A 19126-nucleotide genomic window follows, 5' to 3' on the forward strand; every position below is an offset into this window, starting at 1 on the left:
AAAATGCAGGCTTAGATTAAATAGGTTTGGAGTTGACCCTGAAATTCTGCTTTTCTAAACAGTTTATACGTGATGATGCTATTGGTCCACAAACCATACTTTGAGTAGCAAGATTGTGATTAGATTGGCCAGGGTGAAACTTCAGCATGAGTATAAGCCATATAAGGGGCTGGATAAAATATTCTAGAGATTCTGTCCAGTAGGGAGACGTTTTGGATAAGAGACACGACAAAGCAGCTGAGTGTAGGAAGTATCTTGCCACATACTGAATGCTAAAGGTGATTTACAGTTGCCATTACCAAGAGATCAGGAAAGCTAAGATTGAGATAGATGGCTACTAGTACAGCCAGTGAAATATTCCACAGCCTCATTTCTGTGGTGGGGACCAAGTGAACTAAATGGCCATTAGTCTGCATAGGGAAAAGGTCAGGTACTGAGGATTGATGTCCATCTTATGGTAATTATGTGGGCTCCAGAAAATGATGTAGGTGACAGTAACTAGAGATACTGGAGAGAAGGTGCACTTTACTTGGAAAAAGAATGTTCATTACTACTGCTCATTAATCATAGATGATTAATCCGTAGATGGAGAGTATTACTAAATAGATTCAGGTTAAAAATGGTTATAAATGGCACCATAGGAATAGAATTAAAAAAAAAAAAAAACTTACACAAAATATCTCTGCTTTGAAGACTCACCACCAAAAAGCCTAATAATTGCATTTGCCTTTTCTCTTTTTATTGACATCCAGAAATAGCTTACAAGACCATCAAGACTGATCTGCCCTATTTCAATATATAATTTTGGAAAATAATGTGTTTTTGTAGTTAGGTTTTACAATTTTATCATTATTAGCAAATTTGCTTGGATCTGGAGACTCAAAATAACATCCGGTTAGCCATAAGTCATATAATGAACCATATAAAAGTATATTTAATCATATCTTCTTCATAGCTTAAAAGAGATATTTTAGAATTCCATAATGTTTTAAATCCCCATGTGGAATATCACCTCTTTGGATTTTGCAGAATCTTAGAACATTCAGAATTTGGATTAGTCAGGGTTTCTACCCTGATGAGCAGTCATTTTAGATTATTGTTTTTTAACTTGTGCATATACCTACAGAAGGATGAACATAATTTTCTGATGTAAAGGGCTAAATGAATACTGAATCAGGCAGCTTTCTTAAATTTTCTGAAACTCTTTAAGATTGAAATGGTTTGATAGAATTTATTTTCTGAGCAAGTCAGCTTTGTTAACTAGGTTGTCTCTTGATTTTAGAGGCAGGCCCACCTGGAAGGGATCCTGAGGAAAACTGAGTGTATGGCATGTTCGTGAAAGATCAAGTTTCCTTAGATATTTTTACTTCTAAACTAAGACTCATTAAGAACTAGGTGTCAAGAACTTCAAAGGTTTAAAATAGTTGCTTGGACAATTAAATGTATAAGAAAGAAGACCCTCACCTTGAAGTTAAAGAATTGAAAAAGAATAGTCACCAACAAAGACTTTTTGTATTGCCTTAGGTTTAAATGATCCAGTTACTAAAAGTATTCAAAGCAGTCTGCTATTCTTTGGATAATGCTTTCTAAACAGTGAAATGGAGTGTTGCCAGCTAGACTGGGATCCTGCCATGCCTTGGGGGCATTTTGGGCAGAGAGCATTTGGTATCCCTGTTCCTTTTCCAGCCGGGGAATGGTAATGACTGGACACGATGAGGTACACATCATGTCTCATTCAGCAACATTCCAGAGATAGCTCTATGGGAAAAAGGCTTATTCAGAAAAGTAATACATTTTCATGCCCTTTTTAATTAATTAATTAATTAATTTTGCTGTTCTGGGGAGAGATTGCAGGGCTTTGTACATCCTAAGCAAATGTTCTACCATTGAGCTACAACCCCAGCCCTATGCCATTTTTTAAATGCCTTAAAAAAATGACCAGGAGGCTATCATATCTTGTTTAATTTAGAAACAGTTCTAAATACACAGAAAATTCCTTTTAGTTTTAAAGTCATGTAGCTTGGAAATCTAGTTACAAACTTGATTTGTGATCCTGAATACCTGTCTGACTCAGATGTTCATTCTAATAAAATGTACATTGCCCTCTGTTGGGTCAGTTGTGGACTTGATGAGAGAATGAGTTTGAGGGCTCAGTCTTCAACTGGGTAGAACTGTAGTGAGTGAAGCAAAAAGAATTCTTAGAATTCAAGAATATGCTCTTTTGGTTTGCTTTGGGTTTCTCGATTTTGGGCAAATGTCTATGGAACTTCCTAGAATTAACATTAGAAATTAAGTCTAGATGACAAAATATGTACCATTATGAATATTATATCATGAAGGCCAGGTGCATCTGTTCTTGATATTTTTTACCTGCATAGCTTCAAAGGGCACAGAAAAAATCCTCACTGCTGGATCTTGCCCCCCTACTTCCAAGTTTGTAAGTTTTTTCGTATCTTATTGAAATATCCTTCAAAATTATTTATTAAAAATCTTGATTTAATCTGGGAGTATAGCTCAGTAGTAGAACATACATTTTTTTAATACACAAGGCCTTGAACTCAATTCCTAGCACTTAAACAAAAAACAACAACAAATTTTCTTGATTTCGTTGGTGTTTGTTCAGATAGCTAATTTGATCATATCAGTACTGGAATGTTTGCATTGAAAATACTGTGCAAGTTTCTAGCCCAAGTTTAAAGTGAATTTCAGGTATTTTCAATCTGTTTATTTTTGAACCTTTTTTAATACCTCAAGTTGATCTGCTTCAGAATTGGCAGGATTGGGAACATAGAAATAGAAGTTTATTAATAGGAACAATTTAAAGTCCTCTGTTATCCACTATACAATTAATGGACTGGAAAATGGGCTTTCAGATTTATATGAAAAAACAATAATTTTTGTCCATGTTCTTACCTCTTTTTGAGCTTAGTATAGTGGTTAGATATGTCCTGACTGGTTTGTCAAAGTCAATCTGTTTAACATAAGTCCAAAGGGAACTAGGAACACACATTTACTTCTCAGCCAGAACAAGGCCTGAATACTTAAAGAGTTTTTTGCACCCTCAAAGCCCTTGGTAGTGATTGGCATCTGCTCCCTCAGTTAGTTTCTATTTTGGGAAGTCATTTGGTTTTTGTTTAGTTTAGTTAATGCAGATGTATACTATATGGAGAGGCAGGAGAAGGGAAAAAAGGGTTTGATGCATATAGGGATTTGCATCAACAATTTCAAAGACTCTCAAACAGATGTAGAGGGGTGGGGAAGCAGCACATTTAATGTCTTTCAACCATGACATTTCTGCTAATGAAGAACAGCTTGAAAGCTACAATTTTGAGTGTTGCAGTATTTTAAAGTCAGACACTTAGCACATTTTTAAAATAGTTTTGAGATTTAAATGTTTTTTTTTTTTCCCCATCTTAAATGGAATTAAGCAATTTTGGTCATCATCTTATCTCAGTAGTTAGAAGTCTCAGAATGAACACTAGAACTTCTAAAATTTGGGTAGACCAATGGCACCGTCTCTTTTTTTGTTTTATCTCTATTGTGCTCATGGTAAATAAAGTTATTTTGTTTGCGTGTCTTTAAAACAGAAACAGTGAATTTCCTATTTCTAGTTCTTCACAAATGACCTTGAATTAATTCTTTATTTTTATATTTTGCAGTACATTTTTATACCTGAAATTCCTGGTAGTGTGGGCACTTGTCCTCCTTGCAGATTTTGTCCTGGAGTTCAGATTTGAATACCTGTGGCCATTCTGGCTTTTCATCAGAAGCGTCTATGATTCCTTCAGATACCAGGGACTGGTATGTTTACTAATATATGCTCTCCAGCTATGAGGGATTTAATTACACTTCTCAGAAAATCTGCAATGTCTGATAGTGACCTGTTTACAGTAGATATTATAAGCAATATTTAGGAGACCGCTGTATTGGAATGAGCTAATGAGGTCTGTGGACTGAAAACTGCCTCTTGGGCTATTTTATCTAAACCCAGATATTTATATCTTTTCCTTCTATCCCATTCAAGTAGAAAGAAGATTGGTTAGAGGACTTAGGTAGTGAGATAGTACTGGAGGAAGCACTAAGTTGCTCAGTCCTACTCAGAAGCGCCTCTGAAATCCCTGTTGCTATGTTAGTGATAGAGTTGGAGTTAGAGAACTGATTCTCAAACTTTGGTCCCAGAACCCTTTACACTCTTAAAAATTATGCAGTACTTCAAAGAGCTTTTATGAATGTGGATTACATCTATCCATATTTTTTATATTACAAATTAAAACAAATTAAATGCATATTTATTAACTCATTGAAAGTAACAGTAATATGCCCATTACATGTTAATACAAATTGTTTTTAAGTGAAAAAAAAAAAAAAAACTATTAAAAACTTCAAGAGTGGCTCCATTTTTGCAGATCTCTGTAATGTCTGGCATGGTAGAAAACAGCTAGATTTTCATATCTGTTTCTGAGCTCAATCTATTGCAATACCAATGTCATGTAACTTTTAGAAATTTCCACTATACTCCTGAGTGAATGAGTGTGAAAAAGTCAGATTACATCTTAGTATTATTACAAAAGCAGTTTTGACTTCAGAGACCATCTGGAAGGATCTGAGACCCACCAGGAATCTCCAGAGCACATTTTTAGAACTACTGGGTTAGCAAGGGCACAGGCCTGGGCTTGTTGTTTGGGTTTGTGTGTTAGTTCCATTGTTGTTCCATAGCCACACCTTAAATCTCCAAGCTGGGCCAGAGTAAATTCATGCTTTAAAAAGATGGTTTCAAGCTCATGTTCAATTGGTAATATATAGTGGTATCCAGAGGAAGGCTGCACCTCGCATGCACAAGGTCCTGGGTTCAGTCCCCAACACCACACACACACACACACAAAGTTCCAACAAGGCAGAGGAAGGCTGCATTATTAAAATTAATAACATAAGCATATGTCTTACTAATATGGTTCACCTGTGTTCCAACAAGCCTATCCTTTAAGAATAAGTCTCTGAGGAAGCTGGGTGTGGTGGTACACACCTGTAATCCCAGTTGCTCAGGAGTCTGAGACAGGAGGATTACAGTTGCAAGGCTAGCTACAGCAATTTAGCAAGGCCCTAAGCAACTTAGTGAGACCCTGTGTCAAAAAATAAAAAGGACTGGGGATGTAGTTCAGTGGTAAATTGCTCCTGGGTTCAGTACCCATTGCCTCCCCCCCAAAATAAAAAGGCTCTTACCTGAGGTGTGGTGTGGTGGAGGAGTGCTTGCCTAGCATACCCGAGCCCTGCATTCAGTCACCAGCACTGAAAACAGAAATGAAGTTCTTTGGGAATGGTTTGTGAGGAGATAGGCTTTTCTGGATTAAAATCCTTGTTCTTTCAGGTAACCCACCCATGTAATCCAAATAAGCTCACTGGGGTCTAGCCTCAGTTTGTTTGGGTTTAGTTCTTCATGATTTAAAAACCATAAATGGCACTACTCTTTAATGTTGAGTTAACCACTACTTTTTTATATGATGGATTTTTAAATGTTTAAAATTACCTGTTATTCAATAAGCTTTTAACAATCGGTGTTTGAAAATAACAAGTTCTAAGATGTGATTTCTTTTCTCCCGTAGGCCTTCTCAGTGTTTTTTGTTTGTGTAGCATTCACATCAAATATAATATGTCTGCTCTTCATTCCCATACAATGGCTTTTTTTCGCTGCTAGCACATATGTATGGGTTCAGTACGTATGGCACACAGGTAAGTCTTAATGATTTCTTAGATGGACAGAAAAGTTCAAGTTTTTAAACTATAGTCATTTCTTTGAATAAATTATTTATAATTGATTTTATGTAGATGTTTTAAAGCTGCCTTTTCTTAATAGATTGTAATATACTTTTATAAATATATTTTCCTTTTGTATTATTTCAGTCAAAACTAAGCATTTATAATTTGATGTCTATATTATAGACATTTCAATTATAAACTCTTATTATGAAGATACCCATTTTTTTAAAAATTGAAGTGGTTTTTGTTTAAGAACAGTTGAAGACAGCTGTGTGCCACATTTTAAACAAGGTTCATAGAATAGGTGAACCCATAATGACATGAGAGTCCTCACAGCAGCCTGGCACATGAAGAGTTTACCTCTGGTTGAAAACATACAGTGACAAAGAACTTAACTGCCATTCCTGGTACTCCAACCCATTTGGGTGCTACTGTGATAGGAAGTTCTTCTTCATACTGAGCCAAACTCATCCTCCTTTTATTTTTAACCCAACATGTCTTAACTATTTGGAGGCTCACTGATTCTTAGAGGATCTGAAAATTCTTTCCCCAGAAAAATATATGGGTCTATGCACGCCTTTGCCTTAAAATTTCAAGGGACCTACAGACCAACCCCTCAAACTGAAACTAAATCATTCCACCCTGAATGGCTATAATCTCCCTTTCAGGTTAACATTTCTTTTCTGTTGGTGAAAATACATGGTTTCATCAGCCCTGTGTGGCATTTCAGGCACTATCACCAACCTGATCTCTCTAGTTCTTATTGGTTCTGTGTACTATATTTCAGGTATGTTCTAACTAACTACAGTGGAGCTACCCAGCTACCTGCCTTCTTAAAGCTATACTTAGTTCAAACCAAGAAAGATGAGATATTTTGACAGTTCCAGCCCTGTGTTATCCTGAATTTGGTGTGCAGTGGAATTTGAGGATTGGTACTCAGTGTCACACTTGTGTACAAAGTTACATGAAACTTGATTCTTAGGCTCAGCTGTAACCTGTAGGATTTTGACCACTGAGAGAATGCCAAATAGTAAAAGCTGTCTGGACCAGCATTCATCCTCTTCTCAAAGTTGCTAAGAGGATGATGTGAGCCCTATTAGGAGACACAATTGAGCCCTGTTATTCATAGTATCCACTGTGAGCCTGATTTTCTCATCTTTAGTACTCTTTTGTATCTGACTTGATTTATAAGCTACCATGAGCCATCTGTAGTTTACTTGCCTCTAATTAGTGATTTTTCTTTGCACCAGTTTTTACTTCTGTGGCCTGGGCCTCAGTTATGATTGCGTTACCATTTACACTCACTTCTCTTCCTAGGTCTCAGTTTCTTGTCTGTCATATGAAGGTGGAGTAATCTAGATAATGCCAAAGAGAGACCCTTCCAGTGCAAATATTTGGGGACTCTGATGAATTATGGTGATTCCCTAAATTCAGTAATGTTTTAGTAAGGGAGAGGAAACTAAGTGTATAACTCTATTAACCTTTCAGAAACTGTAATTGAGTGGGTGACCCACCAGACAGCAGGTAGTTATGTCACGAAATGACACTTGGCTCTCTTCAGCCTTTGGCTCAGTACATTGGAATAACTAAGTTGTGAAATATGTTTTAAATTGGAATAATTAGTACTGAAACAAACAAGCAAAATAAAATGAAAAACTGTGGTTTTATTGGGCCTGACAAATAAATGCAATTTATATAAATTGGGGCTAATTTTTCCTCCAGTTCTTAAAATTTAAAATTCTTTCTTAAGACTGTTGGGAATATAGAAATTATATACGGTCAAAAAATAATAATACACTATTGTAAACTTTTTTCCTTGCTATTAAGAGAGAAAAAAGCCAAGATACAAAACTGAATTTACAATAGAATTGTTACTCTTATTCAAAAATGCTTTCAATGTAGCTTTATTTACTGAGTAGATGTATAAATACATTTAATCTTTTTTCTGTAATCTGCTTATTATGTTTATAATAATACATTCATATAAGAAATAGGGAACATAAATTTTTGAAATGATTTTAAAAATTCATATTACAGGTTGCTATTTTTCTTTCTTTCTTCTGAAAGTACCTATTTTTGGTGGGGTAAGTCCATGAGAATGATTGGTCAGTAAGCACCTTCACAAGTTTCCCTTATTGATTTAACTTAGGGACCAGGCTTATGGGGAGTTGGGTTTTTCTTAAAAGCATACTCAATACTGTCTCCGTGAATTTTAACCAAATTTTACTTAAGTTCTGGCCTTTACTTTTCTCATCAACAAGTTGAGGAAGTTAGGCATAGTGATCTTTCTAGTTTCAAGATCCTATGATTTTTTTTTTTTTTTTTTTTCATCTCAAAAATCCAGAAAGCCTTCAGGGCCCTAATTTCCCCCCTCATGCCTATGTAGTCCATGTTTATAAATACCCCATTGTTAGTCATGTCCTAACATAATGAACCTAGCCTGCAGGTTTTGACTATAAGTCATTTCCCATTATTTGCATTATTTATTCTGTTGCAAGTTGATTTTCTTCCCTTGGAAATTGTTTTTAATTACAAAATGAATATGAGCTTGTGGTTAAGAAAAACATATTTTCAAATAGTCCTTAAAAAATAAAAACAAAACAAATAAAACAAAAAAACAAATAGCACTTAAATGTCCAAGAAACACTTTATTGTTTTACTGTAACAAACTGGCTCATACTTAAGATTTTTTTTTTAAACATCATTCCAGTGAGACAGACATCATTACCCTATGTACATGTATGATTACACGAATGGTATGAGTCTACATCGTGTACAACCATAGAAACAAAATGATGTACCCCATTTGTGTACAGTGAATCAAAATGCTGTCTGTAAAAATAAATAAATAAATAATTAATTTTAAAAAATCCAACAATATAGATCTTCTCTATTCTTCAGAAAACCTGCAATACATTTCAATATATATAAATAGATTTATCACAATTAAACAGCTGCCTGTTGATAGAAATTTAAGTTAAAAATTTTTTATTGCAAATAATACTACAATTAATAAACATTTATCTCAGGGCTCTTATATTTCTGTCGGATAGAGTTCTAGAAGTGGAATTTGTGGATTAAAAGTACAAGTTAACCCAGGAGTACAAGTTGCCACAGTTTTGATTATTGTCAAGTATGAGACTAAACCTTTCCTCATACCCTTCTTGTACTATATATTGGTCTTTAAAAAATTTTCCCTAATAGGTTAAAAAAGGAATCTGATTGTTGTAATTTGTATTTCCCTTACTAATAGTAAAGTCGCACTTTTTCATATTTTCTTCTAGTCATGTATGTTTTGTGAGTTGGAAATTTACGTCAGTTCCTTTTTTTTTTGGTGGGGGTAGGGACAATGCTGGAGATTGAACCCTGTGCCTTGCACACACTTCGCAAACATTCTGCCACTCAATTACACCCCCCTACCACCTACACACTTGTTTTTGTTTGGGGATGGGGTCTTACTGTGTTGCCCAGGCTGGCTCAGAACTTCTGGGTTCAAGTGATCCTTCCCCCTCAGACTCCAGAGTAGCTGGGACTATGGTGTGCGTACCCTCACCCCCTACTGGCTCCAGTCGCTTTTTTTTTATTAATCTGTAGGAGCTTCTTGTATGTCAGGACTATGAATATTTTGTTTTGCATATATTCTGAATATTTTCTGCCAGAATGTTTGCCTTTTATTTTTATCAGTGATTCTATGGAAATGCTTGTCATATAAAAGCTTTTAATTTGGATCAAACTGCTTTTTAGTTCAGTAGAAAATCTTAATGAAAGTTATTGTAGTTGAATCAGTATCCCAAATAACCCATCTGTTGTGTTAATGTGTCATTGATGCTTGTTTATCTGCTGCTTTCCCACAGAGAGGGGAGTGTGTTTGCCTACAGTGTCCCTCTGGATACTCTTTGTTTATATTGAAGCAGCAATTAGATTTAAAGATCTCAAAAATTTTCATGTAGACCTTTGTCGTCCATTTGCTGCTCACTGGTAAGTATTATCTATACTCTTTCATTTATTTATTATTTATTTTTTATTCATTTATTCATATATGGTGCTGAGAATCCAATTCAGTTCCTCACACATGCTACGCACATGCTCTACCACTGAGCCACAACTCCAGCCCTATTTTTTTTTTTAATATTTTTTTAGTTGTAGATGGACACAGTACCTTTATTTTATTTATTTATTTTTATGTGGTGCTGAGGATTGAACCCAGTGCCTCACATATACCAGACAAGCGCTGTACCTCTGAGCCACAACCCCAGCCCTATACTCTTAATCTATAATTCACTTCATTGTAGAATGGTAAATTCAGCTGTGAATTTTTTCTTATGAGTCCAGGATCAGAATAGCACTCATGGTAAATAGTGCGACCAGTAGATGAGTGTTGGAATCCCAGTTCTGTTCCATCAGCTGTGTTGCTGAGCATATCATTATCTCTAAGCTTCAACTGTCTTACCTGTGCCTCCTGGTGTCACAGGAAAGAGTAAATGAAGTAATACATGTAAAGTGTTTAACTCCAGGCCAGGTATAGATGTCTGATAAATGTTAACTATTTTTATTATAATCTAATAAAATCTAATCTTCCAAAAAGTCTTGGTGAAATATATGATTATTTCATGAAGTTGAAAAGAACTTAGAATTTCCTTATTTACAAAGTAAGAGAATTTTTTTTTTTTTTTTTTTTTGTGGTGCTGGGGATTGAACCCAGGGCTTTGTGCTTGCAAGGCAAGCACTCTATCAAATGAGCTATCTCCCCAGCCCAAGAGAATATTATTAATAATTTCTCAAGGAATATTATTCCTGAGGAAATATACAAGAAAATCAAGTCATTTTTCATTTAGGCTTGATCAAAAACTTCTTTTTTTCAGAAACATTTTTTAAAATGAGCCTGATTTTTGTTTGCATTTAATATGGAAATCACTACTAAGTGTATGTTTCTCTTAAACACGCCATTTTTTGGCTAATATTTATGAAAAACCCAAAATAGGAATCAACTAAAAAATAAATATTCTTTGTAATATTTTTAGTCTTCTCACAAACAAGTAAATTAAATAAGCCTGGTCATTAAAACTTGTCACTTTAAATTTGTAGTGAGACACATTTGGACTAATTATAAATTGGTAAGTTTTAATGTTAATGAAACTTAATGTGTGTTTGACAACATTTGCAGTCTTTGAAACACTATGAGCCGAATTAAATATTTCAACTTTCTAACCCAGAGATTAAAGTTGTTGGTACACCTGGTTGAATTTGTGGCACAATCCAAATGTTAGCACTCATTAGATACTTACTTAAATTATTATGGAATTTATTTGTGACAGTGTTTATGAACTGATTTTCCAGGAGTAAATGGTGATGTTATCCCTGAGACAGCAGGATTATGTCAAAATAGTCACCTGAATTCGACCCTGCTTTCTAGTATTAAAAACCAAATAATACCCTTTTGAATTTTTAATACATAGAATATTTACTTGTGGCCACCCATAAATTCTCTACCCTTTTAGTTTTTAAAAGCATACAGATAGTTCAGTTACAGTGCATAAGGCAGGTCAGTGTTTCTTCAGGGAATTAGCACTGCATCCATGAGTTACTGTGGTGACTCTTGGGATAGTTTAACAAACACTAGAGTCTGATGGGAAGTGTTTTCTTTTGGTATGGGAATCCTGGGGGCTTGTTTTTCTTGCAGCTGCCTCTGATTTCCACAGACATTTAATAAATGTAGACCTGACATTTGTGTGTTTATTAAATACTTATTCAACTAACATTATTAACTAGAATTTATTTTTTAATTTTAAGAATTTATTTTCTCATTTAGTCATGAATAACCTCATGTGCTTGATGCATGTGTTATTTGTTTTAAAGCTTGTTTATCTTTTTTCTAGTATTGGGTACCCTGTGGTGACTTTGGGCTTTGGCTTCAAAAGTTATGTGAGCTACAAAATGCGGTTAAGGAAGCAGAAGGAAGTGCAAAAGGAGAACGAATTTTACATGCAGCTTCTCCAGCAGGCCCTCCCTCCAGAGCAGCAAATGCTGCAGAAGCAAGAAAAAGAGGCAGAGGAAGGTAGGTCTTTACCCTAAAGCTGTTGGCTAAAAGTCTAGTGGTCATTTTGACTCTCAGTAGAATTTTCTTTTTAGGAAACATAGCTAGAATTTTAGATTTTCCTATTTTCGGGTGTTCCTTCTCAGGACCGTTGTTTGTGAAATCAGGAGTGTAGATGAAATTTTTTACCTATCCTCTGAATACCATCAGCTTCTAAATATGTTTATTTCATTATTTTTATTTTTAATTTATCTTACATTTTAATTTTATGTCATAAATTTTTAAAAACACTTATTCTCAGAAACAAAATATGTAACTGTAAATTTGTGATTAAAACAAGTCAAGAATCAAATTATAAACAAGATAGAGATGTGGACAGAGGAAATTGAGTTTTATAAGTCAGAAGTTTTCTGTGGAGAGCTAACACTGATAGGTTCTATTCTTGAGTTTCATGCAATGTAATGTGGATTTTAAATTGGACTATATCTAATGGAACCTGTCTTGTGGACATTTAACCAATAGAGATAGATGAATTGATAGCAATACTAGTTTTCTTGGTTTGGGAGTTGAAAGTTTGAGGTCATGTTTTTCATTAATTAATATATGTCAAAATCTTTATCTTTGTGGTACAGAAATCTCTTGTGTAGATCTTCAACAAATTGGAATGTATAAACCTAATACAGAATATTCTTTACAAGTCATTTAGTAAATAATACAGACTATTACCTCAGCACTGGACTGAAGAAAAAGGATAGATGTTCTGTGTCAGGGACGCTCGCCTCTGAGGGCCCTCGCAGGCGAGCGTCCCTGACATCTCTTGAAGATCAGGCCAGGGCGTGCCCGCCTCTGCGGGCCTTCAGAGGCAAGCATCCCTGACAGTTCTGCATCTTAAAATCATACCTCTTCTTCTGTTGTTTTCAATTTCTTTGTTTCTATAAACAAAGTAAACTTCTATAAAGTTTCTAGAAATTTATTCAATAGGCATCTTTTAAAATAGTGCTTCTTAGGAGAAAATCTGCCTTTATTTTCTTAACCCCATGACAGACAAGTTTTATTTGACTAATATATGAAGTATGACCTCATACTTCAAAATTTCTAATCTTTCTTAAAGCTAAACCATCAATGACTCCATATGCGATGGGGTTTGATAAATGATGATTTTCTAATTGCACAGCTTCTCAGATGTGTTTGGATTTGCTTCAGCACAATGTGCTGTGACTCTTGCTTTTAAATAAGTTTGCATTTTATGTGGTAAATTTCTAACCAAAAGTAATACGATTTGATGAATCAATACAGTATATGTTTTTAAAAAACTAAATATTCCGGTATGGGTTTTTTTGTCTGTTGGTTTGTTTTTGGTATTGTAGCAGCCAAAGGATTACCTGATATGGATTCCTCGATCCTTATACATCACAATGGAGGCATCCCAGCCAACAAAAAACTGTCCACAACTTTGCCAGAGATAGAATATCGAGAAAAAGGGAAAGAAAAGGACAAGGACGCCAAAAAACACAACCTTGGAATAAATAACAACAATATACTACAACCTGTAGACTCTAAAATACAAGAAATTGAGTATATGGAAAACCATATCAATAGTAAAAGATTAAATAATGATCTTGTGGGAAGTACAGAAAATCTCTTGAAAGAGGACTCATGCACTGCTTCCTCCAAAAATTACAAAAATGCCAGTGGAGTTGTGAACTCCTCACCTCGAAGTCACAGCGCCACAAATGGGAGCATTCCTTCTTCATCTAGTAAAAATGAAAAGAAGCAGAAGTGCACCAGCAAGAGCCCAAGTTCACACAAGGACTTGATGGAAAACTGTATTCCTAATAACCAGCTAAGCAAACCAGATGCACTGGTAAGGTAAGTGTGTGTGTGGTGTCCCTGCCATCACTTTCCAATGAACTTGACGTGTTCTTGAAAAACAGACACTCCCCTATGGGCCTGTAGGAATTGTTGGTGATCAGACATTGTGGATAGGTGAATAGTGGGGTGTTGGTTTTACTTATGTTTGTTGACCGCCTTACGTCACTGTCTCGAAGCACTGACTTAACTTTTTCATGTGTTCTAAAAAAGAGGTGATGCTGATTACTTCCCATACTTGCTATATTTACATGTAACCATTCTTATACTGGTATCAAAAGAATTCATGTCCTTTTATGTTTGTGTATTCAAAGTTCTTTTGGCAAAAACAAAATGAAGAATTTGTGCTCTGTTCATGCAAATTTATTTGTCAAACAGATACAGATGGTGGGGCGTGGTGAAAAAGATGTCTCTACCACCTGAGGCTTGTGTTGTTTATTTTTCTGCACATAGATTGTGAATTATTCTTAGATAACTCTGGGAAAGTTAGGTTTGAAAGGTAATCTCTGTAAAATTTCCATAGACAAATACAATGTGAGATGTGGATTTTATTCAGTAATGTTCCTTTTCTCATCTTGAATGAAAAGAATAGCATTGTTGTATGACGCTGCATGGCTCAGACTGTTAGGCAGACACAAATATGTGGCTTTTACCTCAGATCTGTCATCTGGAAGCTGAGATCTGAACTGGAACTTTTCTTGTTATGCTAACTCAAGAGGGCAGTGCATCCAGTAAGTTGTATTTCACTTCATTTGGCCTGCTTAGAGGTCACGCAACAGCCAAGTATAACTTATTCTAGGAGGGAGGGTTTCCAGTATTATGAATTCCGTTAACCAGATTACGAATTTGTTTTAATTTTCTGACTGGCAGCTGGATTAAGGGAAACACATTTAGTTCCTACTGGTACAGGCTCTACAAGTTTCATACGCCCATGCTGCTTGTGCCAGCGTGCTGTTGCTGATGATGGATTGGGCAGCCTCACAAATTTGTTACGAGAATCTGCCCCCACTTGTGCCCTGCAGAGAAAATGCTAAGCAGAGAACCCTCCTTGGGAGAAAGACCAGTTAGTGGGCCTTTTATTTCAAAGGAATTTCCCAAAAATTTACTAGATGCTGTAAATGAAAATCTGCAACAAACTATTTAAATATCCCTTTCTTCTATATGATTTCAATCATAGTAGTCAAGCCAAAATAGTTTTCCTGTGTTGGTTATTGCAGAGAGCATTTAAAACTCAGTCTTGTGACACTTGGGCGCTGGTGGTAAGGTCATTTGATTGTGCTGCCTCATGTGCCTTTAGTAGAGAAGATTGACATTCCAAATGGCTAGTTTGCCAGCAAACTAGAGAGGATGCTGTGTTTTTGTGTCCCCTTGCCTGCTTCTGGAGCTGTGCTTCCTCCTTTGGTCACCATGGTGTACTATGCCTTAACCTACAGTACCCCAGGGCATTATTCTGTTTTAGAGAACTGCTTGCTATCAAATAAATAGAAAATGTTACATTTAAGTAGTTTTGTCAGCTTTCAAAGGATTATTTTCAACTTGTTTTTCTTTTTTTGCTGAGGGGTATTGGGAATTGAACCTGGGGACACTCCATCACTGAGCTACCTCCCTAGCCCTTTTCATTTATTTTTATTTAAGAGAGGGTCTTGCTAAATTGCCAGTGCAGGCCTTGAACTTGTGATCCTCCTGCTGCAGCCTCCTGAGTCACTGGGATCACAGATGTGCACCACCACACCTGGCTTATTTTCAGCTTTTAATGCAATATAAAAATAAAGGAATAACCTAAGTATCCAACAGTGGGAAGAATTTAAAATATGGCCCGTTCACATGGTGAACATTACAAAATCATGCTTTTGAACCATATTAAAGATATGTGAGAATATACATGATAGTTTCATAAGAAAGGGGAAAACAATTTAATTAAATATTTTTTTCTTTTATATGCACAAAAAAGAATTGGAAAGGAAAAGAACCAAAATGTTACAAATTACCACCCGTGATAATACTGGACATTTATTTTTTCTTCTTACTTTACAATGTTTTAAAATTTTTCCATGATGAACAACAGTGAAAGAGTTTGAAGGAAAGGTACTTATCTGAGCAAATTATCAAGCTTGCCTGGAGAGGCCTTCTCTCTTCCTCCCATACTTGCCTGTCTCCTCCAGTTTGACTTCATATACATTTTCGTGAATTTTTAGTAAGACTGATGGATCTAAATCTGACTTGTTTGAGTTGCTAGCTAGAGGGCATTTGTTATCATCAGGTGGGGGAAGGCTAGACTCAAAGGTCTCTAGGGTTCCTCATAGAAACACATGTGGGCTGCCAGTGTGTACATGTGCTCCTTGCTTCTGCAGGCACACGAGGGGTGTTCCAGGCTGACTGTGACTTCCAGAGGGATGCTTTCTGTCCTCTTTCAAATGTTTAAGAAAAAAATATGAAAACCACTTCTATATAATTTTAACTACTAACTCTACTACAATAATAAATTATTGTAACACATTCTATACCTGTTTGTCTCAAGACCAGGTTGAGAACTGCTTTTTTTTGCAGTGCTGGGGATTGAACCCAGGGACTTGTGCTTGTGAGGCAAGCACTCTACCAACTGAGCTATATCCCCAGAACTGCTGTTTTTGAGGAACCAATTCAGTGACTTTGAGTAGAAAATTAATTACTAGTCCACCTCTTTTTCTCTTTTTTTTTATCTCCCTTTCCCTCCTTCCCTATTTTGTCTTGTCTCCTGTCTCCTTTCCTCTCTCTCTTTTTCTCTCTCTCTGCCCTCCTCTTTCTTTCTAACAGGGTCTTGCTAAGTTACCCAGGCTGGCCTCAAACTTGAAATTCTCCTGCCTCAGCTTCCCAAGGCTGGGATTTACAAGTGCGAGCCACCACCTAGCTCCTAGTCCACCACTTTCAAGGAGAGTTTTTGTGGATTATTGTGGCTGTCCAAATAAGATGTGATGGCATTCTCTGTGAGAGGCCCGCAGCCCTGCGGATCTTTCTTAAGCTCTCTAGGCTCCATGGATGTTCCTTATGATGCTGTCTACCACAGGTGGGCATACAGCAGTACAAGGACCAAATCTGCCCCACTGCCTGTTTTTGTAAATATAGATCTTGTTGGAACACAGCCACTCTAATTCATTTACATAATGTCAGTTGGTGCTTTTATGCTACAGTGGCAGAGTCAAGTTCCTGTGACAGAGACTATACGACCTGCAAAGCCAAAAATGCTTTCTGGCACTGTACAGAAAAAATTATGTGACTTCCATTGTCCAGCAGTTACTTGTTTTGAGGATCTTCCCCACCTTATAGACTGTGAGCTCCAGAGGACAGAACCAAGGCCTCTTTGTTTTTTTATTTCTCTATAAGAATAAAGTTCTTAATAATCTACTCAGAATGCCAAGGTGGGAGGATTGCAAGTTCGGGCCAGCATGGGCAAGATAGTGAGACCCTGTCTCAAAATAAAAAAGGGCAAGGAATGTAACTCAGTTCCTTGCCCCTGAGTTCAATCCTTAGTACAGTAAACAAAGCAAAACAAAATTAAAGTTCTTAGTGAATGTTGTTAAATAAATGAATAACATGGAGGCAAAGGAACAGAGTGAATGAAGACTTTAGTCTACCAAGAAGCACACTGCTAAAGGAAAAGAGTAAGGGAAAATATGGGGATCTTGGGAATAATAAGTGTTACCTGTAGAATTCTTCCTTGGAAAAGTCTGAGAACTTACCAAAGCCTGTCCAAAGTTCTCTTTTGATTGGAGAAATACATGCCTTACAAAATGACCCTTTTTTTCTAGTTTAATTTATGAATTTTTACCCAAAGTATTTAAAAACAGACTTAATTTTGGTAGCCAAAAATGTTTTCATTTCTAACATGGAAAAGATCCTAGCCAAAAGCAAAGTAATGAAAATCATTTTAAGTAAGTGCATTGTTAGAAAGGATAATGTAAATTAGAATAAGGTTTAAAATAAAAAATTCCAGTGGTCAACTAAAAAATATTTCAAATCTCCCCAACACTGCAAAAAAAATTTTTTTAAAAAAAGTTTTTAAAAATTTTGTTTTGTTTTGTTTTTTAATTCCAGGGATCAAACTCAGAGCACTGTACCATTGAGCTATATCCCCAGCACCCCCTCCCCCTTTTAATAATTTTAATACTTTTTTTTTTCCTTTGCTGTGCACGGGCTTAAATCCAGGGTCTTGCACATATTAGGAAAGGGCTCTACCACTGCACTACACTGCCCTTGCCCCCTTATCTTTTATTTTGAGAGAAGGTGTCACTGTGTTGCTGAGGCTGACCTTGAACTTCAAATCATACTGCCTACGTTTCCTGAGTAGCTTGGATTACAAGTGTGCACCATTAGGCCCAGCTGTGAACAAGTTCTTAATAAAATGGGAGAAAATAGTCCCACCACTATAACACAAATCACTATTAAACTTTTGCTGTATTTTTTTCATCAGCTAATCTGCTAGTTGTCACCAGAGTATGTGGTATTCATGTAGGTTTTTGTTTTTTGTTTTTTTTTTTTTTAAGATTTTATTTTTTAGGAGAGTTTAAAGTTAATAGAAAAATTAAGCAGAAGGACAGAGATTTCCCCATTGCTCTCCTGTCCCCACACATGCTTGCCCTCCCCCACTATTAACATGTCCCCCAATGAAACATTTGTTATTATTGATGAACCTACATTGTTGATACATCATTATCACCTGAAGTTCATAGTTGGCTTTAAGATTCATTCTCCGTGTGTACATTCTGTGAGCCTGGACGCATTTATGGTGACAGGTGTGCACCATTGTAGTGCCATCCAGAGTAGTTTCCCTAAAGAACTCCTCATGCCTGCTCATCCCTCGCTTCCTTCTAATCCCTATCAAGCAGTGCTGTCTATTTTACTGTCTACTGTTTTACCTTTTCCAGAGTGTTATATCATTTGAGTCATACAGTATATAGCCCATTTAGATTGACTTTTTTCACTTAGTAACATACATTTTAAGTTCCTCCATGTCTCGCCTGATTCTGTGGCACACACCTGTAATCCCTGGTACTTGGGAGGCTGAGGCAGGAGAATTGAAAAGTTTGACGCCAGCCTGGGCAACTTAACATAGCAGGATCCTGCCTCAAAATTTAAAAAAAGGGCTGGGGATATAGCTCAATGGTAAAGCACTGCTGGGGTCAATCCACAGCATAGGAAAAAAAAAATTCCTTCATGTCTTTTCATGGTTTGATAGCTTATTCCTTTTTAGGACTGAATGATATTCCATTCTCTGGATGTACCACAGTTTATTTATCTATTCATCTACTAAAGAACATCTTCAGAGTCTTGGAAATTATGAAACTGCTATAAATAGGTGACATACAGCTTCCCAATTCCTTCTTTCCTGCCTGTTTTTGTTAGTTATATGAATAGTTTTTGTGTCCTTAATTTTGCACTTAAATTGTATCAAAATCATTTTGCCAACTTAACCTAACCTCATTTTCATGTGGT

The 19126-nt window shown here is 36.1% G+C and overlaps 1 protein-coding gene across 3 annotated transcripts in view; it reads left to right on the forward strand.

Moving 5' to 3' along the window:
* Positions 1–19126, forward strand: part of MACO1 (macoilin 1) — a 59300-nt gene that overhangs the window by 12173 nt on the left and 28001 nt on the right. For 2 of the 3 annotated variants that reach the window (XM_079144641.1, XM_079144640.1), the window contains exons 2-6: positions 3660–3801; positions 5601–5727; positions 9609–9732; positions 11631–11809; positions 13156–13657. In XM_079144641.1, the coding sequence (XP_079000767.1) occupies positions 3660–3801; positions 5601–5727; positions 9609–9732; positions 11631–11809; positions 13156–13657 (1074 nt within the window). Of the gene's footprint in view, positions 1–3659; positions 3802–4987; positions 5366–5600; positions 5728–9608; positions 9733–11630; positions 11810–13155; positions 13658–19126 lie in introns of those variants that run through there. The other variant, XM_079144642.1, reaches the window with a different exon arrangement.

This window comes from Sciurus vulgaris (genome assembly GCF_902686455.1).
Source record: "Sciurus vulgaris genome assembly, chromosome: 1".
NCBI lineage: Eukaryota > Metazoa > Chordata > Mammalia > Rodentia > Sciuridae > Sciurus > Sciurus vulgaris.